General features: G+C 43.6%; 1 protein-coding gene across 1 annotated transcript in view; it reads right to left on the reverse strand.

Annotated features, from left to right (window-relative positions):
- Positions 1 to 23,794, reverse strand: part of CTPS2 (CTP synthase 2) — a 181,704-nt gene that overhangs the window by 137,432 nt on the left and 20,478 nt on the right. Inside the window, exons 7-10 of the mRNA XM_066599475.1 lie at positions 21,763 to 21,879; positions 10,992 to 11,075; positions 3,361 to 3,441; positions 111 to 262 (exon numbers count right to left, since the gene is read on the reverse strand). Of these exons, the coding sequence (XP_066455572.1) occupies positions 111 to 262; positions 3,361 to 3,441; positions 10,992 to 11,075; positions 21,763 to 21,879 (434 nt within the window). The remainder of the gene's footprint in view (positions 1 to 110; positions 263 to 3,360; positions 3,442 to 10,991; positions 11,076 to 21,762; positions 21,880 to 23,794) is intronic.

A 23,794-nucleotide genomic window follows, 5' to 3' on the forward strand; every position in this document is an offset into this window, starting at 1 on the left:
GGGTCAAAATTCTGGTATAAAGCAATTGATAAATGTCCCTCTATGTGATGGACTGCAGTGCTAGCAACTCGGAAGAGTAATACTAGTAAGGACATTGTGGACTACTATACCTGTCAGCCATTCTCTTCCATTTCAAAAGCTGCATGGTGGACTTATCATCTACTGGAAGGTTCAGTCGGTGTTTAAGATACGTAATAATTCCTTGTTCCTCTAATAAAATGGGCACTCGGTATGTAGAGGACACATCATGAATGAATATCACCTGCAAAGGAAGTTAGAATACAATAAGACCTATTGTGTGTATATACAGTATATACCATATCTGCATGTACATATTCTCTACAGTTTGGGGACTAGAAAGTGAAGCTTGTAATAATGTTCTCTCCCATATGTTAGTGCTAATTATGATATCTAATGCAATTAAAGTCTTGGGTTTAGTAAAAAAATAAAATAAAGGTGAAGGTGGAGTGAATGGCATTAAATAGTAATAGGCCTTTTTTCACGCAACGATTATCGCTCAAAATTTGTTGAAAAAGCATCTTTTGAGCGATAATCGTTGTGTGTAAATGTGTGCCCATCCTGCACTTACCGTGCACTTTTCGTCCATCGCTGAGTTCAGCTCAGCTTAAAATCCATCGACCCTGATAAGAGGGACCACACGCTGCGTTCTCCGCGGGCAGCGCTGATAACAGTCTTTCAGCAGCTGTCCAGCTGGAGAGCAACAGTGATGTATTTAGAAAACAGACCACCCGCTGTTCTCTAAATACATGCAAATGAAGCTACTTAAAGGGGTTGTCCCACGAAGCAAGTGGGGTTAAGCACTTCTGTATGGCCATATTAATGCACTTTGTAATATACATCATGCATTAAATATTGGCCATACAGAAGTTATACACTTACCCCCTCCGGTGTTGGCGTCCCCGTCTCCATGGCGACGATCAAACTTCTTCTCCGGTCGCACGAACAGTCGCGCTTGCTCACAGAGGAATCCTCTTCTTGATGGTCCGGGGCTCATGAGCTGCGTCCTGGCTCCTCCCTCTTCTCCGAGTCATCGCGTAGCTCCGCCTCTGTCACGTGGTGCCGATCAGCCAATGAGGTGGCTGTAATCGGCAGTGGAACGCAGACTGGAGAAGAACATCCATGGTGCACCATGGGAGAAGACCCGCGGTGCACCGTGGGAGAAGACCAGCAGCGCCATCTTTGAAAGAAGAATCTTCAAAGCTGCAGAACGGGGATCCAGGTAAGAGAATCTTTTTTTTTTTTTAAATAACAAATGGATGCTGTTTTTCTGTCTACTAAGGTGGGGTCTGTGGAAAAAAAAATTTTTAGGTTTCAGCGCGGGACAACCCCTTTAACTACTAATGGGCTGATTAGCCCATTAGTAGCTAATACAAAATGATCGCTCAAAACTGTCATTTTCTGATGAATTTTGATTGATCATCTGTGTGTAAATGTACCTTGAGAGAACCAATCCCTACCTGTTAACTCCCCTGTTGGAAAAATCTTGTAAAACTTGTAAAATATTCTGCATAAAGCACAATACAGTCTAACCCCTTGCTGACCTACAATGTAATTCTACTCTACAAAGTACAAAGAAAAAAAATACACAATCCCAGAATTGAGGTGTGATCAAAATGTTCTATCTACCCCAAAATGGTACCAGTATAAATTACAGCTTGCCCCAAAAAATAAAAACTTCACACAGCCCAATCGAAGCAAAACAAAAAAAAGTTATGGGGCTCAGAATACGGCAACAGAAAATATATTTTTTAACACTATTAAAAAATAAAACAAACTATAAATTTGGCATAGCAATAACCGTAGTGACCTGCAGAATAAAGTGAACATGTCATGTAGGCTGGATTCAGACGAACGTATTTCGGCTGGGTTTACACGCCAAGCCGATATACGATGTCCTCATCTGCAGGGCGGGGGGGGAGGATGGAAGAGCCAGGAGCAGGAACCGAGCTCCCGCCCCCTCTCTGCCTCCTCTCCACCCGCCTGCACTATTTTCAATGAGGAGAGGCGGGATGGGGGCAGAGCTAATTACCGGAACTTAGCCCTGCCCCCGTTCCGCCTCCTCTCATTGCAAATAGTGCAGAGGGGCGGAGAGGGGTGGAGAGGAAGCGGGAGCTCAGAGCACTGCTCCCGGCTCTTCCAGCCTCCTCCCCCTGCAGAGAGAGGCGCCATATATTGGCTAGGCGTGAAAACCCAGCCGATATACGGTCGTCTGAACCCACCCTTATACTGCATTGCAAACACCGTAAAGATGAGTAAAAAAAAAAAAAAAGCTGCAATTGTGACTTTTTATTTCCATTTCATCTCACTTAATGCGGTACACTAAACGGCACGTTATAAAAATACGATTTGTCGGGCAAAACAGAAGTTCTTGACAAAGGAAAAATAAAAAAGTTCTGCTCTTGGAAAGCAAAGGCTTTAATACTGTAGTCTTAGAGAGTATAATACGATTATTGGAAATGACAAGCGGAAGAATTCAGGACGTTACCATCTTTGATACTGTATGCTCCCAATAGTGTTGTAATTGTATGCTATATGATCAATTTACGTTATTGTAAAATGTTTATTGGGATGTGACATGTTATTATATGTGAAATTGATCTGAAACTTCCATAAAAAAGATTTAACAAAAAAAAAAAAAAAAAAAAAGAGACGGCTGCGGGGCGACCTCATAACTATGTATAAATACATTAGGGGACAATACAGAGATCTCTTCCTTCATCTATTTATACCCAGGACTGTGACTGTAACAAGGGGGCAGCCTCTACGTCTAGAGAAAAGAAAGTTTTAACACTGACATAGAAGAGGGTTCTTTACTGTCAGAGCAGTGAGACTGTGGAACGCTCTGCCTGAGGATGTGGTGATGGCAAACTTCCTAGAAGAGAGGCCTGGATGTCTTGAGTGTTACAATATTACATGTTATACTGACTAATTACTTCAGAAGGATTGTGGATCTATGGATTGTTCTGATTGCCAGAATCTGAATTGAGAAGGAATTTTTTTACCTGAAATGAGGCCGAAATTTGGCTTCTACGTCATAGTTTTTTTCCTGCTTCTGGATGAACATTGCAGACCAGGCTGAACTAGTTGGACATATGCCTTTTTTCAGGCTTACAAATCATGCTAATATGTTACATCAGTCCCTGTCAAAAGTGGAGCTCACAATCCGAATTCCCTATCTCTCACATACGCCAGGGTCATGGGAAACGAATTAACTTATCGATACGTTTTTGAAATGCGAAAGGAAACAAAAAACCGTGGAGGAAACCCACACAATTACTACATGTGGAGAAGATGTGCGGGTAAACCATAATGTAGCTCATCATTAAATAAAATACTGACCTGTTCTGGTTCGACATGACAGAACATGGAAATCTTCTCTTTCACGGCCATCTCAATGGGCTTGGTACTCCTGCACACAATCTGACAAGAAGGCGTTGTTAGCAGTTAGAGCTCCTTATTTATCCACATAATCTTATAAGTACACATATGGAAAATGCTGAGTTTCTACCCAAACCTCATTCACAGGAATCAGTCATCAGAAAGCTAATTTCAGTTACAAGTTACTTATAAAGATAAGACATTCAAAATGAAAAAAAAGGTGAAAAGCTGGCCATACAATTTGGGGAGCTGTTGGTCAAACAGTTATTCTTCCTGACCCTTCCCCCATACGTATGCACACTCGGCTCGGGTGAGCATGCATGTGTTACGAATGCATGGAGAGGAGAATGCAGCTGTCAGATTCCTCTGGCAGCGGCTTATCTCCCCGAGAGCTATGGGATTTGGCAAATGATATACAGTCCAAGGAATCAAGAGACCCTCATACATATTATGATGATCAGCCAAGTTCTGCCAATCTAGATCTAATGTGTATGGTCACCTAAACCCCTTCGTAGAATTATCTTTGTAGCATGTCTGGGTTAGGGCTGGCTGACGACAATGGCCGTACAGAGTTCTCTTCTGTAGAGACTAGCATGATCAGCTTCCATACTTCAGCCCATCAACAATACCACCCATCAGCATTTTTGCCATTGTTTGACGAGAAGCGTGTGCCCCAAAATGTTTTTCGATGTGTGGAAAATTGGGTCCAATGTTCCCATGTCCCTCCTTGGATGGGATGTCTTTTTTTCGATGTGTGGCAAGGGTGGAATAGGCAGTGGGAAGCCATCAAGAGGGAGATTTTCTTCATGGTTCAGGTCACAAAAATAGCCTTCAAAGTAATTCCAAGGAAGGTTACACTAAGACATGTTAAGGTGGCCATACACATTAACCCCTAAGGAGCAGGCTGTTTTGTACCTTAAGGACCAGACACTTTGTAGGCATTTTACCCATGTGGTGGTTTTACTGCCCTATTTTTTTCTCTTAGCTACCATTTTAATTTTTGCTGCAGTTTTTTCTGTGGCATCTTTTTTTACTGACTTTTTTTCTGTTTTAGTTTTATTGGTTGTAAAAAAGCTAGTAAAATTTTTTTAAAATATTTATAGCGGCCTTTTTGAAAAAACAAAATTGTACGTTTACACTAAAATAAAGTCCCGTAATGGCTTCCTAATTTGGTTTTGGACGTTTCAATATATAATATATGTATGGTTTTGGATTACAGGGTGCACACGGGGATGGTTTTGGTTGGTGTCGTCTTTGGCTCATTTATGTACATATTTTTATTTTATTCTGTTATTGTTTTTTACTTATTAATTTTCTTAATTACACACTTTTCCCCTGAAGCTCGGGCATTCTTAGGAGCAGCAGTTACAGGGAAAATATCCCCTGTAGTGACATCAGTTACTGGCAGACTTCATCCACAGGGAAGTTTGCTCTGGATAAGGTATCCTTGGTGTCCGGGTCCGGATTGAGGCTTGCAAGGCAAGTACCTACACTGAAGGGTACCATTTATTGCGTGGTGCTGCTGTGATTTGCATATTATTCCTTCATCAGTTACTGGCAGAGCTGATCAGGGTGTGCTAGGACCCTGCAGCTCTACTGTGCCAGGGATCTTCCGGCGGTCACGTGATCGCCGGGTTGCATAGTGGAAGAAACACTCCCACTTTTTAGTACATAGTGCTCGTACCCAAGAAAGGAGAAGGTAGAAATGGTTAAAAAAACGCTTCTCTCTTCTCCTCCTTGTGATTAACAACTGACAAAACAACTTGCTTCTGCTTGATTGCAGGAGCAGAGGTTTTAATCCTGGGCCGTATTTCTGCTATGGGGCGAGACTAAAGCTCAGGACCAAGCGCCGTAAAATTACTGCGCTTGGTTCTTAAGGGGTAAAACAGAAGTAGGTAAATGGTTGAACAACCACTAAATGAATAATCACCTGGTGAATGATCGTTTTGTAGACACAGCCATATATAAGTTAGTCCATCATGGCTTAGAGTTCTTCTAACCGGCCATACCTGTTCAATGGCTCTGGGCAAAGCACAAAAGATCTCTCGAGAAATGTTCTTTAAAGGAAAGCTTATTTGTGAACAAAAGATCTTTTGTAAGACTATTAGTCAAAAAATGTCAAACATGGCTTTCTTACTACTTTCCCCATGTTGATAATCCATCATCCGTTTGCTAAAACGATTGTTTGTTATTGAATTCCATCTGATAAATGGTGGTTTTGGTTGAATTTATCAATTTTTAAATCAAATAGATAGCAAAATTGGATTTAAAAATGAAGCGAATGGAAACCATGGTTTCCAAATTTTTACGGAGCCGACAAACAGATCTGTTAAAAAAAACTAAACACGCCATTTCTATTGGTTTGTTCCCGTTTCATCCCATTTACATCCGTTTTTAACTAATTAATTTTGTATTGTTTAGTCTTTCTTCCCTTTTGCGCACGCTCTTTTAAAAAACTATTTGTTAAACGGACAATAAAAACAAAACTAAACTGAAATCTCTCTGTTCACCCACTTCCTGTAATGTAAAAGAAATGAAAAATAAAACTTTCCATTCACTTTCTGTTTTTGTTAGCTCTGCAGTCGGCGCTATTTTTCTGTTTAAAAAAAAAAAAAAAGCAGACAGAACGGAGCGTTAACTGCTCAGAAAACCCCAGTGAAACCAATGGGAAGTAAAATGGATCTGCTTCATTCCATTTTGGTGCTATTCTAACGGAAGAGCAGAACAGAGGAAAAACCCACTAATATGGATGAGGTCTAACCGAGATGACTGGGGGCTCATTCCCACAAGTGTAATTTCACCGCATATCATGCGTACGATGTACGCAAATGTAATACGTTGTGAATGGAGTCTGTGAAAGTACACTGACTTTCATGGATCCAACCACATTAGCGTATATACTGTCAGGTCGTGCTGCTGGGATCTGTTCTACTACAGGGTGCCAGGAGCACACCTTCACAGGTGAGGGAAAATTGATCTGCTGGGTGTGGAGTTCCTCCTGCCAGCCAATCCCCATAGGTCTGCTACATATATATTGCCCAGCCCCTCTGCAAGAAGAAGCTGGTATCCCTTAAGGGCTCATGTCCACGGGCAAAATGAGATTTAAAATCCGCAGCGGATCTCCCGCGCGCGGATCCGCACCCCATAGGGATGCATTGACCACCCGCAGGTAGATAAATACCCGCGGATCGTCAATAAAAGCGATTTTAAAAAAAATGGAGCATGAAAAAATCTGGACCATGCTCCATTTTTATGCGGGTCTCCCGCGGGGACGGCTCCCGCGGGCTTCTATTGAAGCCTATGGAAGCCGTCCGGATCCGCGGGAGACCTAAAATAGGAATTTAAAGGATTTACTCACCCGCAGCGGGCCGCGAAGCTCTGCTCTTCCTCACGGCCGCATCTCCCTTGCTTCGGCTCGGCGGATGTGCCCGGCGCATGCGCGCGGCACGTCGACGACGTGCCGGCGACGTGCCGCCGGCGTCAGGAATTCATCCGCCGGCCGAAAATGAAGATCCGGCCGTGAGGAAGAGCAGAGCTTCGCCGGCCGCTACGGATAGGTAAATGCTTTTAAATTGCTATTTTCAGCGCTCATGTCCGCGGGGCAGGAGGGACCCGCTGCAGATTCTCCATGTAGAATCTGCAGCGGATCTGATTTTCCCCGTGGACATGAGGCCTAACTCTAGGGCAGGGGTGTCAAACTCATTTTCACCGAGGGCCACATCAGACTTATGGCGACCTTCAAAGGGCCGATTGTCAGACAGTATAGTAAGGGCCCGTTCCCACAAGCGTATTTGCGTACATAATATGCAGTGAATAGAAGCCATTGATTTCAATCAGTTCATTCACATGATGTTTATTATCACACAGCATGACCTATTTTGTTGCGTACGACGCACCCCAATAGGCCATTGAAGTGAATGGGCAGCGCAAATACGTGGTGAATGCGCAGGAAACCTATGTATTCACTGCATATTTGCTCACCATTTCAGTGGGCCCATCTGCGTTCTTTTTTGCGTGCCCAAATATACAGGCATAAGCCATTTTTGATTGCGAAAAAAAATAGGAAGCGTATTTGTGCGACCGAAATAAGATTACGCCCATGTGAACGAGCCCTAATACTGACCCTGATAGTGGCCCCAGTAAAAATATTGACCCCCACAGTGGCCCCATTAGTAATAGCGAGCCCCACAGTGGCCCCAGTAGTAATAGCGAGCCCCACAGTGGCCCAGTAGTAATAGCGAGCCCCACAGTGGCCCCAGTAGTAACAGGGTACCCCACAGTGGCTCCAGTAGTAACAGGGTATCCCACAGTGGCTCCAGTAGTAATAGCGACCCCCACAGTGGCCCCAGTAGTAATAGTAACCCCCACAGCAATATATACCCCCTCACTAGTAAATACCCCTCAGCAACATCATTCCCAGCAGCAATATTAAACCCCCCCAGCAGCAGTAATATTAACACCCCCCCCAGCAGCAGTAATATTGACCCCCCCATCAGCAGTAATATTAACCCTCCCCCCAGCAGCAATATTAACCTCCCCCCAGCAGCAGTAATATTAACTCCCCCAGCAGCAGTATTAATTAATCCCCCCCCAGCAGCAGTAATAATTACCCCCCCAGCAGCAATATTAATTACCCCCCCAGCAGCAGTAATATTAATTAACCCCCCCAGCAGCAGTAATATTAATTAACCCCCCCAGCAGCAGTAATATTAATTAACCCCCCCAGCAGCAATAATATTAATTAACCGCCCCAGCAGCAATAATGTTAATTAAACCCCCCCCAGCAGCAGTAATATTTATTAAACCCCCCCCAGCAGCAGTAATATTAATTAACCCCCCAGCAGCAGTAATATTAATTAACCCCCCCAAAGCAGTAATATTAACCCCACCCCCCCAGCAGTAATATTACCCCCCCCCCAGCAGCAGTAATATTAATTAACTGCCACCCAGCAGTATTATTAACTCCCCCCAGCAGCAGTAATATTAATTACCCCCCCAGCAGCAGTAATATTAATCCCCCCCCCAGCAGCAGTAATATTAATTAACCCCCCACAGCAGTAATATTTACCCCCCCCCCCAACAGCAGTAATATTAACCCCCCCAGCAGCAGTAATATTAATTAACCCCCCCCCCAGCAGCAGTATTATTAATTAACCCCCCCCCCCCAGCAGCAGTAATATTAAACCCTTCCAGCAGCAGTAATATTAACCCTCCCCCAACCCTTATACTTACCTGCTCCCTGCAGTCAGCGCCGCTCTCCTTCTGCTTGCGCTGATCCCGGCTACTGATGTCAGTGTGTGCCCCAGGCACGCTTCCTCCCCGAGTCGTCTCCTATGGAACTGATGAGCAGGGGACTCAGGGGAGGATGATCCTGGCTGCACACTGACGTCAGTGTGCGCCGGGAACAGCGGTAATAGCGCGATAACCAGCGGGGAGCTGCGGCACCCCAGATGGTAATCGCTGCAGTGGTGAGCGGCGGCGGCACGCCGTGGGCCACGTAGCACAAGGCAGTGGGCCGGATTCGGCCCGCGGGCCTTGTGTTTGACACATGTGCTCTAGGGTTTGTAGCCTTGCATGCCTGTATATGTGGGTGAGCAGATTCTCGTCCAGTGTCTGTGCAGGTGGCCAGCCATCAGGTGTAGGCAGTCCTGTTCAGTGTTTGTTCTGTGTTGCAGTGTGAACTGTGTCCTGTGCTGCTAGATCGTATATCATCTCTAGGCTAGTGTGGCCCTTAGGTTCCAGCGCAGGGCCACCTTTATTGAGGCGATCGCTCTGCTTGCAGGCAGGGTTCTGGTTCATGTTGTCTAGTTAGAGTAGGGACTGCGAGACATGAGGACCTGTTTGTCCTATGTTATATCTGTTTTTCCTGCGTCCAGTATACAGTTCACTGTCCCTTTGGTGTTCCTGTTGCGCGTCCTGTAGGAATGCGATATCACTTCCACGTCTGTGCTGCTGAGAGGTGTGCCCAGCAGACGCAACATAATGACCAGCTTTACCTTTTGCCTATGCGGTATGTACCGATGCTTTATCCCTTCTCCTGCTGACTGGCTGGCGTCCGCACTAGGCCCGTATGGATAAGTCCTGTGCACGCTATGTCAGTAGGGAGGGTTGCTATTTTTTTCCCCTCTGGAGTGGTGCATTTTCTATGCAGGCTACTGTTTGGTGGCCTTCGGTATAAGGCACAGTGGACCAGCTTAGTTGCACACCATACAGGAGAGAGTAAATATTGTGCACATGTGTTGGAGTCAGGCCCGTAGGATACGTCCTGCATGGTTGGGGTTACATAATTTTTTTTTATGCCCAAAGGGTCCAGAGGCCCCTTTTTAAAGGGGGAGGTACTGTTAGGTTGTGCATCTGGGACCTGTTGTTCTACAGGCTTCCTAGTGCACCCCTTCACAGGTAGGGGTTAATTGAGCTGGCTGGGTGTGGTATTCTCCGCCAGCCAATCCCCTTTAGTCTGCAGCATATAAAAAACAGTATCTCTCAGTAGTTGAAGCTGGTCATTGTACTGCCTGGATACCAGTCTTGTGCCCACTTAGAGCTGTGTTTGCCTGTCAGTCTGTTAGTGTCTCTCTGCTTCCCTAAAGAATGTCTGGACACCTGTAGTCCTTGTCTGTAGCATATGCAGACCCCCTCTTCCCTTCCTCTGATAGGTGCAGCCTCCAGCCGTCTTGTGTCTCGTTTGTGTGTCAAATGGTTGAGGTCTGACTTAGTTCCCTATGTCAGCACGGTGACTGTCTATCCTCCTGGTGTGAGGACACTTAGACTTGCTGTGGTATTTCATCTGTTTGCATGTGAGCTCTGGGTGGGGTTCCTGTTTATGCACTATCTGTTGTATGTTTGGTGTGAACAGTGATGTGTTTGATAGGTCTGTGCTGGTTGCCAGACATGTTCTGTATGTCCAGTCAGGTTCTGTGTTTGTTGTGTTAGTACAGTGTCGTGTCCTGTGTGTCTGTTCAGTGCGTCTCTCCAGCTCCCTTATCGGGGATAGCCACGACATTAGAAGAAGACAGGGGAGCCGCCTTTATCGAGGCGATGACTCTGCTTTTAGGCAGGGGTGCTCCTCTTTCTCTGATCAGTTAGGGACAACTGTCCATTCTGTTTCCTGGAGAGGTAAAATTGGTTCATGCAAGCACTATGTTTGTGGTTTTAAATGGACACGTTTGCGTCACACCCGTGAAGTGGTGCTTTAGTGACCCGAGAGGACGTAAAATATACATTGCATATAGTACGTGGGTGAAAAACAACACAGCATGTTCTATTTTACTGCGTATTACGTGCATACAGCCCTATTGAGACAGAGTGGGGAATTAAAACAAAACCAAAAAAAAGAAAAACTAGCCACACTGTGCATGACAGCGGCATGAGATACGCTGTCGTGCGCAGTGCACAATTGCTGCCCTATGCAGTGATAGCCGGCTCACACAGCGGTAAACCGCTGCATAATACACACAGCACTTTACGCATACTTCCATGTGAATGAGTCCCTAGAAACATTGTAGTGTTACAGGTCAACTTTTGATACATTTCCACAACTAAGTCCATCCAAACCAGTCAACCTCAGCATAGCATACAGGATTTCCAGAACGTACCAGGTCTGGAGATAAGCCCAGCCCCCTCAGTGCTCGCACGCTGTTCTGGGTCGGCTTGGTCTTTTGTTCTCCGGTAGCTGTCGGCTAGAAAAAAGATGCACATTAATTGTAATGTTATTATAATATATTCAGGCCCAGGTTCTCTTTCAGAACTGCACAGCGCAGCTCTGGCTGGAAATAAACCCTGCAGCAACCATTACTGTGCACATTCAATCTTAGGGCTTTTGCCCACTAGCGGTTATTTTTTTCGCTGCGTTTTTTTCCCAAATGCCAATGGGACTTTCTAAGGTTAAAATTACATCGCACAAAAATCACAGAAAGGCAAACTTGCGATTTTTGTGCGATGTGATTTTAACATTAGAAAGTCCCATTGACAATTGGAAAAAAAACGCAGCAAAATCGCAGCAGAAAAAAAACGCTAGTGGGCAAAAGCTCTTAGGCTGACGTCACACGGACAACTGCGCGTGCCTTAGCGCAGCGTTTTTTCGCATTGAACGAGGCTTTTTTGAATGTTTATCAGCATATTTTACTGTACTTCTTTCGCCCGCAGGGCACATGTACCGACTGAAATGACTAATTAGTTCTAGATGTCTTCTTTTTCCAGAGCAATTACGCAGTCTTTCACGTAGCTCCTTGTGTATTGTGCACGGATTTGCGCATCCCCCATTGACTTCTTTGGGGACCTTTGGTGCGCAAATACATGCAAAAAAGATACAACGTGCTCTATTTTTCTGTGACTGAAATGCGCACGTAAAATACACGCATGTGAAGAAACCCATTGGAATCAATGGTTTCTATTTACTGCGTATTGCACAAGAACATTAGTGTGAAGCCGGCCTTAGGGTACACCCGCACCCCCTTTTTTTTCCAATTTGCAGACTGAAAAATAGGTCTCTCTCTCTCTCCACCCCGCTACACCCCGCCGCCCCCCTGAATCTGCTTGGACGAGTATGCAGTTACTTTAGAAGAGCGATGCTCGCTTGAGTAACTGCCTTATCCGAGCCTGCTCGCTCATCTCTAATAATATGTCATTGCTCTTCTAACAGAGGGGGGAAGTTATGTATCAAGTTTACCAGCTCCTTTCTGACAGGCTGTATCTCCTGCCTTGCGGACAGATGCTGTAAACTGCAGACAGATTTGCCCGACAATGGAGGAAACTTACCTGCTGGGATCTCAGCTTCTTATCACATCATTCCCATTTTTAAAAAAGGTCTAATGCTAAACATATACTGTTGTGAATGAAATTGCTGGATATATTAGGACAGCTTCACTACTAAGGGCTCATGCCCACGAGCGTCGCGGATTTCCGCTGCGGGGCGTTTAAAAACACAAGTGATTGCGGAATTCTGCCGCAGATTTCTATGGTCTTCATTAATACCATAATGGAAATCCGCGGTGAAATAGAACATGCGTTTTTTTTTACACAGCAAAAATCCGCTGCAGAATTCTGCATGTGAGCATTGGCAGCAGGAAAGCTATTAGGCTCAATAGAACCTAATAGCTGCGGAATTCCGCTGCGGGAAACGCAGCAGAAATCCGTCCGTGGGCATTAGCCCTAAAGCCCCATTTACATGAGACGATTACATTGCTCAACAGCATTTTTGCATCTGGTGTGCGATATGTATTTTTGGGTGTAGAATCCAAATTTACCTTAAGAAATGATGTATCACGTAAGGTTTTTATGTAATTTAGATTTTGGTAATCTATATTTCACAAATACATTACCAGAAAAACATTATTGAGTTCTGAGTGTTATTTTATTTTTTTTTGTATTTAAAACCAGACAATATTTGGCAATACCGTATTATTGTCTATGTAAAAGTGCTATGTATCTGACAAATGTGACGTGATAGAATCTTCCACTGAATTCGGCACCCCAAAATTAGTTAAATCCACCTGTTTCCAAACCAGATACAAACATTTTTTTTAATTTGTTTACCAGTGTTATTGCTCAAACGATGTCTTTTGAGTGATAATCGTTGCATGTAAATATTACCATTGTTTGCTTTTAAGCCGAACGATGATTTTATGTTGAGTTGCAAATCCATAGTTTGGACGGGCAGCTGATAGCAGGGGCCGCACGCTGTAATTCTTCACGGGAGCGCTGATAACGCTGTATTCAACTGCTGTCCCGCTGGAGAACAAAGGAGCTGTATGCAGATAACAGACCACCTGCTCTTATCTGCATACAGTGAAGGTAGGCTAATTTACATGCAAATGAAGCTAATAAGCTACTAATGGGCATTAGTGTCCTTTAGCAGATTATGCAAAAGGATCGCTCAAACTGTCAATCATCCTATCTTTTGAACAAAATTTAAGCGATCATCTTTGCGTGTAAATGAGGCTTAAGTTTTGAACCATCTACAAGGATGAGACCCCTATGGTAAGTGTCTGTGATTGCGTGATGTCTCTTGAAAACAATGGGAGAAATTCTGTAATCCTCCACCGCGGCTAACAGCCGCAGCGGAGGATCTCTACTTCACCAAAGTCATGCAAGACACTTTTGACATAAAAACACCTCACATCCGCGGAGAAATCGGATATCAGCCAAAATCACGCTGGCTCATGTGAAGTTAGCCTAAGGGTGGCTTCATATAAAGCATTTTTTTGGAAAGTGCACTTGCATTTTTTTTTAGCCAAAACAAGGAGTGGATTAAGAAAGAATGAGAACTACAAGGCCCAATGTCCACGGGCGGATTTTATTTGCGGAGTCCGCAGTTTAAACTACCCGTATGGAAGCATGGGTGTCCGCACTTCAATTTACACATGCGGATTTGCTTTTCAGATTCTGCATGCGGAAAACAGAATGCAGCATGGTCCATTTTAGTGCGGATTCCGTGCGGACAGCTTCCATTGAAGCCCTCCGATCCGCAGTTGACAGTGCGGACAGGCCGCCAATTCCGAAGCAAAGGAGAAGTTTAAAATTAAAAAACTGCACTGCGCATGTGCGGCGGCCGGCATTACCGCACACATCCGCAGTACAGAAAAAAGAAGACAGGCAGAAAAACGCAGTGTTTACGCTTTTTTTTTCAAATTAGCACGCACTAGTTTGAATAGTCAAACAAAAAAAAACATGGTTCATGCGCGAATACGCTGGGTAACAGCAAGTGTACTAGGGTGCAGCAGCATTTGAGTGAGCACTGCAGCCTATTCACTGTCCGGTACATTGCATAGCAGCTGATCAGTAGGGCGCTAGGAGCCAGACTCCCAACTATCTGATATTGATGACCAATCCTAAGGATTACCATCCTTTAGGACCCCTTTAAACATCTGTCCTAACATATGTGGCTGAATAAAGTCATATTGTCAGTCTGTCCTGTAACTAATGGGGCTTGAAAAGTAATGAATTGATGATAATAATGAGAATTATGTAGAGTAAAATGTTGTTTTGTACGTCGCTCATGAGCATCAGCAAGGAACGAGAGTGCCCACTAGTGGTACAGAGTAAACGCAAGTAAATACATACATTATTTACTTCTGTGGCAGACTGTTGAGATTATAGCAAAAATATCCTGCTTTGCAATGAAAGTCACAGGAAACTGATTCTAATCTTAAAATATTTTTTTTATTTACTTTCATGTTCTATATATGATTGCTGGATGTTGTTTACATGGTGCTGTATTGGCTTTTTATGAACACTAGTTACCCCGTTTCCCTAAAAGTAAAACCTACCCTGAAAATAAGCCCTGTCCCGATCTTTCAGGGAGGCTTGAAATATAAGTCTTACCCCTAAAAATAAGTCCTAGCTGCATTACATAAAAAAGGAATACTTTCCTAGCAGGCTCGGTCCAGGTCCTTTTGCTGCTGTTCGGAGCTCCACCGTGCGTCCTCCAGTCCTCGGCCGCCCACAGAAGATCACTTTCTGGTTATGGGATTTATAAATCCCACCTCCAGGAAGCGATGCTTCTGGTTGGTTCTCAAGAGCTGCTCAGCCAATCAGTGCAGTGCTTGATGAACCAAATCGATGGCTGTGATTGGTGCATCGAGTGCTGCATTGATTAGTTCTTCAACCGCTGCTCAGCCATTCGTAGCCATCGCATATTGGAGGCGGGATTTATGAATTGCCCAATCAATGTCAGAGCTCTGGAGAGCAGCGGGAGGGACCTAGACTGCGCCTGCTAGGTAAGTATAAAAAGACATTCGCCGAAAATAAGACCTAGCGCCTCTTGTGCGGCAAAAATTGATATAAGACAGGGTCTTATTTTCAAGGAAGCACCGTACATATCTTGCTACTTACATGTTGCATGCTTGTTGCTGAGTTGTTATACTATATTCTATACAGAGGATTGGTGAAACAAGAGCTCCATCCATGCAGCAAATCTCAATGGGACACATGCACATCTATTATAGGACTTGTGTACTGATGCTGAAAGCTGGCACCCGCACATTCTCATTTCAGAGGAATATGCAATGGTTATACCTTCATGTTGCTGTTGGCACACAGTACATGGTAATACAGGGGATATAACTGTTTTTTTTACTCTGGTTAGCTACTACGGCTGTTGTACGCTCACATTCTCCCCATAATTTAGGTACAAATTATTTCTTCTTACTTACACATTTTCTAAAATTACTTAAAATGGGTTGTCTACAAAAAGAACTTATCAAATATCCACTAGACAGGGAATAAGCATCAGATTTGTGAAAAGCTAACCACTGGGACCCCAACTAACTACACGAACGGGGGGGGGGGGGGTCCAGAATGTCCCCATATAATTGCAGCAGTGGTCATGCATATGCACTGCTATTCCATTCATCTCCAGCCACTAGGGGCTCCCGCTCTTGTGATTGGTGGAGGTTCCAACTGTCGGGACTCCTACTGATCAGATACATATCACCTGTTTTGTGCATAGGAGATAAGTTCTTTTCATGGGACAACTGCTTTAGGCTGTATTCACACAGGCGATTATTCTGTGTGAGTCCAAGATGGACAGAATTTGCGTGGAATAAGAACGCAATCATTTGAATGGGTTCATTCAAGCGAGTAAGTCTGAAAAATGGCTGCATGTCTTATTCTTGGCTGATGCAAATCTGCAGTGTCCCAAAAATCCCAAGAATTGGGGTGTCCATGTGCTGTCTGACGTGAGTTGCAGCCAAGGATCTTGGCGCTCTTAGCCAAGTGTACATTGCTTTAATGTTATAAGTGTTGCTTTAATATGACACTTCACCCCTGAGGAAGAAGCCATATACAGCAGTACACATTGTTTTTCTGTGATCATGTTTCTTTTCACCTTCATGTCACATTGTCACCGCTTTCTTTGCTAAATTGTTACCACTTGTATTTACTATTTATCCAAGAGAGGCAGCTTGTTTTCCAAGGAATTCACTGAGCTCTGAAGTAGTAGCTGCACAAGCAAGAATGTGAGAGAAAGCAACATGACATAAACACTAAGAAGCCATTAAAATGTTGTCCCTTTAGGCTGGAATACAGCATTCTATATTACAAAAAATGATTAATTTCACTGGGGAACATTTTTTTTTTCTTTTTCTGTTACATGAGGTTTTAGAACTATTTCTATTTATTTCTGCATCGCTAATTCCAAATCTGAAATCCGTTTTGTTGTGCACGTTTTAGTTTTCATGCAGTTTTAATTAATTTTTGTTACAGTTAATGGCACTCATTGGTTTCTAAATTGGAGTTAAAGAGCAACGACGCTTAGATTAAAGATAACCACAAGGTAATTAATGTTTTACAAACATCACTTTTACATAATTGTAGTTTTTTTAAATGTAAAAAATTATCTGATAAAAACCGACGTGAGTTGCACCCAAGGATCTTGGCGCTGTTAGCCGACTGAACATTGCTTTAATGTTATAAGTGTTGATTTAATAAGACACTTCACCCCTGAGGAAGCCGCCATTTACAGCAGTACACGTTGTTTTTCAATGTGTTTTTTCTAAAAAAAAAAGAAGAAAAAAAAAAGAACCTATTATTTTGGGGGTTTTTTAGATTGAATCATGGCTTCTTCAAGTAGGCATAAATGTAAGAATTGTCCTGACACCTTCTGTTATATATGTGGCTGCTACACATTTCAGCGTCAAAAGCGCAATATTTCATCATTTGTGACACGTGCATAGATTGCCTATTTTCAAGTTCCCCTTGGCGATCAAGACAAGAATTAGGCTCCTCATATTGTGTGTCATAATTATAAGGAAATGCTTTGTGACTGGACAAAAGGAAAATGCAAAGGCATGCCTTCTAGTATTCCCATGGTGTGGCGTGAACCCAAGGACCACAGCAGTGACTGTTATTTCTGCCTGAACAATACAAAAGGTATCGGCAAGAAAAAACGTCATGTGATCACATATCCTGATATACCTTCAGATTCTACAACCATTTCCTCATGCATCTTATCTTAGAGTGTGGGATAGGTCGTATTGCTGAAGGATATTCTTCTGATCCCAAGCAGTCCTTAACCCCTCAGCAGTTTAGCCAAACGGAATTGAATGACTTAGTAAGGGATTTGGGCCTATCAAAGAAAGCAGCTGAGTTATTAGCCTCCAGACTTCAAGAAAATAATGTTCTTCAACGGTCAGCTAAAGTATCCCATTTCAGGAAGCGTGAACAAATTTTTGTGGACTTCTTTTCCGAAGACAAACACTTTGCTTACTGTCATGATATCAGTAGTCTTCTCGGACAGTTACGTGTTTCCACTTACAGTCCAACAGAATGGCAGCTATTTCTTGATAGCTCTAAACGGAGTCTGAAATGTGTTCTCTTACACAACGGGAATGTTTATGCAGCAGTTCCAATTGGTCATTCAGTTCATCTGCGAGAGGATTATAATGACATAAGGAGCATAACTGGATCATTTGTGTGGATCTTAAAACAGTAAATTTCCTCCTTGGACAACAGAGAAGTTTCACGAAGTATCATTGCTTTCTTTGTTTGTGGTACAGCCGAGCTTGGGAGAAACACTGGACACAGAAGGAGTGGCCGAAACGTGAAGCTCTGGAAGTAGGGATGCCAAATATTGTGAATGAACCTATAGTTATTCGAGACAGGATCATTCCCCCACCCCCACCCCACCCCCGCTTCACATCAAACTTGGCTTAATGAAGCAGTTGGTTAAGGCTTTGAATAGAGAAAGTGAGCGCTTCCAACATATTGTTTCTGCTTTTCCTGCCTTGTCTTTCGAAAAGAAAAAAGCAGGTGTGTTGGATGGACCTGAAATTCGAACCCTCATACGTGACAAAGAATTTGTCAGGAAGATGAAGAAGGAGGAGCAAGCAGCATGGCTGTCTTTTGTGTCAGTTACAAAGGACTTACTTGGCAACAAAAAAGCAGAAAACTATGAGCTTCTGGTTCAAAGGATGCTGTTGGCTTTCCGCGACATTCAACAGTCATCTTGATAAGTTTCCCGAAAACCTTGAAGCTGTTAGTGATGAGCAGGGAGCAAGATCTGAAGACGATGGAAGAGAGTTATCAGGGGCGATGGGACAGGAATATGATGGCAGACTACTGCTGGAGCATCAAACAAGATTGTCCTCAGCAAGTACACAAACGAAAGAGCTGAATAGAATCTAAATGAGTTTTTTGTGCAAATTTTATGCCTAAAATAAGTGTATTTAATGTGTTTTATTTCAAAACTGTAGCCAAATTCTGATGCAATCATATGTTTTAGTGTATAACTGTATTATATCAAGTATTATAATCTCACCAGGATGATGCCCAATAAGACATTCTACTTCATTATGTTAAACTAAATGTTGAAAATTGTTTAGATTAAGATGATTTTCATTAAAGATGAAAACCTAAAATCTTGAATTGCGAAAAAACTGCAGCTTACAGAGAAAAACTAATTTCAGATTTCAGATCAGCGCACTCAATTTAGGTAAGAACAAGTATTTTTAGGGGTGCAACAAAAATTTTGTTCCCCAGTGATTTTCTACAAATTATTTTTGTAGATCAACAACGTATTTTATAATTTCACAGCCAAAATGTTATGTCTTTTCTTTATTTTAAGTAGGTTTGAAAATAATTATTTAGTCTAAATATTACAGCCCTGGACTGACATAAATCACAAACAAACTAGCATTATGGTGGTGTTGCTGAATAAACCGGCATGCACGGATTTCTTTAGTTTCTTCTGAGATCAATATAGCCTTGCACTCAAGAGAATTGTACCTCTCAAGCTTTAAGATTGAATGTCTTCAATACCTGAAGCTGATATTTAGAGTTAATGGGGGTTTTGTGCTTGTGTATTAGAATCGTAGTCTCGGAGTACTAATTATAAAGGTAAATTGAATGTTCTATCAGAAAACGATAGAAGACAATCTGGGCTTCATTTAATGTGGCAGTAAAGTACTAAACAGCTTGTTCTTTCTTCCCATAAGCAAGTGAGAGTCATGAATTATTTACACATTTCTGGCGGCATATGGCAGGGACTCTCCATCACAGCACCATCCGCTTTTGAAAATTTTTAAGTGGAGTGAAATAGAAAAAAAACTAAATTCTGCCATCTTTAGGAAGGTGGGGGGGGGGCCATATTTTATGGCCACGCGTACTGAGACAAAAGTGACATGATAACATTAATCTATGGATCAGTACAATTACTGCGATACCAAATTAATATGCTTTTTTTTTCCGCTGTACTACTTTTAAAAAATAAAATATCTTTGAAAAAACAAAATTATTTTCTGTCGCCATATTCTGACAGCCGTAACTCTATCTTTCCATCAATTTATTTGTAGAAGAGCAGCCAAAAAGTGTGTGGCGACACCTAGGGGGTGAGTGGGTCGGGGGATGGCATCATCTCTCCCCAATGAGAGCACCCAGAAGGGGTGTGAGAAGACACCTGAAAAGTGATCGAGGAGATTTATAAGGCCATGCACGCTCCACTGGGTAATTTATGCAAATAAGGAAGATGGAACAATACCTCTGCAGCGCCACCTATTGGATGGCAGCATTCCTTCAAATCAATGTACGACTTTTTTGGTTTCCTATTCCCTATCTGTGTTTCACAGACTGTTAAAAAGTTGTACATTGATTTGAAGGAATGGTGTCATCCAATAGGTGGTGAGTTTGAAAAGAAAAAGATGCAGCCTTCCCTATCTTTCCCACACGTAGTATTAAAGCGCGAGAATCCCGATAGTAAAAACGAAACCAATGAAATTAATGCTTTAGAGTCTCATGTGGTGCAGAGTGTTAAGGCAGCAGAAATTCAGTCCTAAGCTCTCGCTCACGACATGAAGGTTTTGAGTTCCATATCTGCTTGGTTCAGGTGGCCGGCTCAAGGTTGACTCAGCCTTCAATCCTTCCGAGGTTGGTAAAATGAGTACCCAGCATGGTGGGGGTAATAAATAAATTACATGAAAGCGCTGCAGAATAAGTTGGCGCTATACAAATAACATTTATATATTTATGGTTTTGTCTGGTTATGCGGCAGTGATTTTCAAGACTAAAACACGCCCATCTGTTTACGCCCTAACACAGTACCAGCACAGTAAATAGGATGCTAACAAATCTCATGTACACACTGCAGATATTTCCTGCTCACTATTTGACCCACAGGGTGGATATTGAAATCCGCAGCAAGTGAATTCTTTTTAAGAATTTTAACTGTGACTTTCACCCTTTGCAATGCATCGGGTAAAGGTGACAGCTAGAGATGAGCGAGCATACTTGCTAAGGACAATTGCTCGATCGAGCCTTGTCCTTAGCGAGTACCTGCCCGCTCGGCAGAGAAGGTTCGGCTGCCGGCGCGGGTGACAGGTGAGTTGCGGCCATGAGCAGGGGGTAGCTGGGGGGGGGGGGGGGAGAGGGATCTACCCTCCATTCCTCCCTGCTCTTTCCCGCCGCTCCCCACCCATCGCCAGAAGCCGAATCTTTGCTCCCGAGCGGGCAGGTACTCGCTAAGGGCAATGCTCAATCGAGCAATTGCCCTTAGCGAGTATGCTCGCTCATCTCTAGTGACAGCAAATCTGCAACAACAATTCCAATTTGGCTGTAGATACACCCCATGTGCAGGTACCCAAAAAGGAGCGGTCATCTTTCCTGACATGTCTATTTTAGCGAATGCATGCTGTGACAGAGCCAGTATGGCAGTGCAGCGCAGACTGCATGTGTGCGGAGATATCCTCCCCTAGAGGTAAAGCTCCGATCTGTATTGTGGACGGAGATCCTTTACAGATTCTATAGGAATACATGCCTCCACCATTGACGCTCAGTTGGCGGTTTCTCTACAGTGACTAATGTTATCCAACTTTGTCTTTTAAGTAAAAGCATAGGGCCTCATTCACATAGACATAAATATGCTCGGTATTTCAATAGGTTTAATCACATAAGCGTATTTTTTACGCAATTTTCAGTCACGTAAAAAAAAAAGCTGCATGTCCTATTTTGGTCTGAAATAGGCCATAGAAGTCAAAGCGACTTCAAAAATACACAGTGCAAAAAGAAAGAAAAATTCAAGAAGGGCTGAAATCTGTCCAGAATAGGCAAGTTTTGGCCTGTGAAAAGTAGCGTATTAACCCTTTCCAATCCACTGTCTGATGTCTGAAGACATTATGATTTAAGGCTGTTCAGCTCAGATGTTGGAAGACATCCATCGGGGTTCTCTTACTGTATATTGCCAGCCTCTCTGCTGTCGGAGCCTATCCAACGTGTCACCTCATGCAGTACTGGCTTTAGCCAGCAGATAGCGCCGTTGTATAACAGCAGAAAAAGAGTAAGCCACCTAGGAAAACCAGGATACAAATTGGATTGGAAAGGGTTAATGGACCAATATGCGGTTAATGGATGAATATGCGGGTGTGAATGTTCCCTTACCTGAGGCACGAGGCTGACATGTATGTTGCAGAAGTTCTCCCTCTTGGCTTTGAACTGGAACTGCCTGAAAGCTTCTATGAAAGCCATTCCCTCAATGTCTCCAATGGTTCCGCCAAGCTGAAGAGACAACAAAGGCATATTAATATATCATCTGTATGTTATTTGTGTGCATTAGGGTGGTTTCACACGGGCGACAAAATTGCGCGATTTTCTCATGATGCGACAGTGCTACAAATCGCATGTATGTAAAGTCCATGCTTTCCAACGGGTTCCTTCGCATTAGCGATGTTTTGTAGCCTGCTACACTGCGAGAAAAAAAAATTTAGATTTTGCTAAATATTGCCGCGATTTGTGAGGTTTTGGATGTTTCCTTATGGAGCCTTCCTATTCATTGAATGGCTGTGATCAGTTCATCGGGGGAAAGAAGTGCGGCAGAGCTGACAGCACTTCCTAAATACAAAGAGACAAGGGCTGACACACAACCAGAACAAAGGTAACATATGAGAAGATCCTAATATTAATAAATTAATAGGCATCTCTCAGTACGAAAACGAGTACAGAACAACAGCTGCTGGCAGGTCAGGTAGACAGAATGTGACAGATGGTATTCTGTAGTGTAAATAGAATGGATTAGAAGCAAACATCTCTATAATAAAAGTCTTAGAATACTACAGTGAATTACGATGCCCACATGTTGTCCCTTAAGGGGGTTCTGACATGAATAATTTTTTTATGCTTTAGCAGCCATTGTTCCCTGGTGTGCCTAATGGACCCAGGGAACCCATGGGTTAATGGCTGCTAAAGCATAAAAAGATAACACTTACCTGTTCTCCTGTTGTTGTTGACATCCGGGGTCATCTCCCGGCAGCATATTAGCACTTTCTGCTTAGGTTAAGCAGCCTGACTAGAGCCACCTGATTGGTGCACGCTGTGCAGTCACGTGGTGCCGAAGAGCCAATCAGGTGGCTCTAATCAGCAGCGCTGCTTAACCTAAGCAGAAAGTGCTAGTATGCCTCCCGGCAGGCAGTCTTCTTTCTCCAGCAGCCGCGCCGCTCCGGGATCGCGCGCATGCGCAGTGGAGAGGTGCCCTCTGACAGAAGTCAGGACGGGCCGCCCACAGCAAGCACTGCTTGTGACGTGCTTGCTGTGGCGGTCCGTCCGTTGACCTCGGAAGTGCCTGACGGACGGACCAGAGCAGGAAGCGGTCTTTTTGACCGCTCCTGCTCTGCTTTAAAGGCACAGAAGATGATGCCGGCTGGAGGGGACATGCCTGGCGATCGGGCCAGGCCAGGCAAGGTGAGTACAATTTTTTTTTTTTCATGTCAGAACCCCTTTAAGGTATCAGACCGAAAAAGGGGAACTGTCGCGTTAATAAGTAACTCAGTACTGTCCTAAAAAGCACTGGGCAGATTTACACAAGGCACATCACCTAGTGTCCTAAAGATAGCGGCTGGAGTATGACGATATCATATATAGCGCAATTCTTTACAGGGCAGCTTACTCTTAGAACTCTTAGGCTGGGTTCACACGGAACGCTTTCCCAGGTTTTCCGCAGCAAAAAAATGTGAAATGTTTTTCCATTGCGGCCGGCTCTCCAATCAAGAGGAGCGAGGCCGCAATGGGAAAAAAAAAAGAATTGACATGCTGCATCCCTGGAATCCGCGCCGCAGCGCCGGCTAATACTGGCTTTGCCACGATGGATTGGCCACCCCGTGTGGACGAGATTTTTGACATGGATTTGCCGCAGCGAACTTCCGCAGCAAATCCGCCCGGTGTGAACCCAGCCTAAGAACGGATCAACGCGTTTCCCTGCTCAGTTCCGAACAGTTCATCAGGAACCAGTGTTCTATTTTATTTACTTGAGGACAGCATCTACATCAGCTTGAGAGAACTCTGAGCCAATAGGTTTATATTGTGGAACGGCATCGGTATTCTTGTGTTTACATATAGATTTATAACAGAGAACTGAAAGTTTACTCGGTCCATCTATATATACAATAGTGGGAGCTTAGGACTAAGGTGTAGCCAGAAA

The sequence above is a fragment of the Eleutherodactylus coqui genome, chromosome 4, assembly GCF_035609145.1.
Source record: "Eleutherodactylus coqui strain aEleCoq1 chromosome 4, aEleCoq1.hap1, whole genome shotgun sequence".
Classification (NCBI taxonomy): Eukaryota; Metazoa; Chordata; class Amphibia; order Anura; family Eleutherodactylidae; genus Eleutherodactylus; species Eleutherodactylus coqui.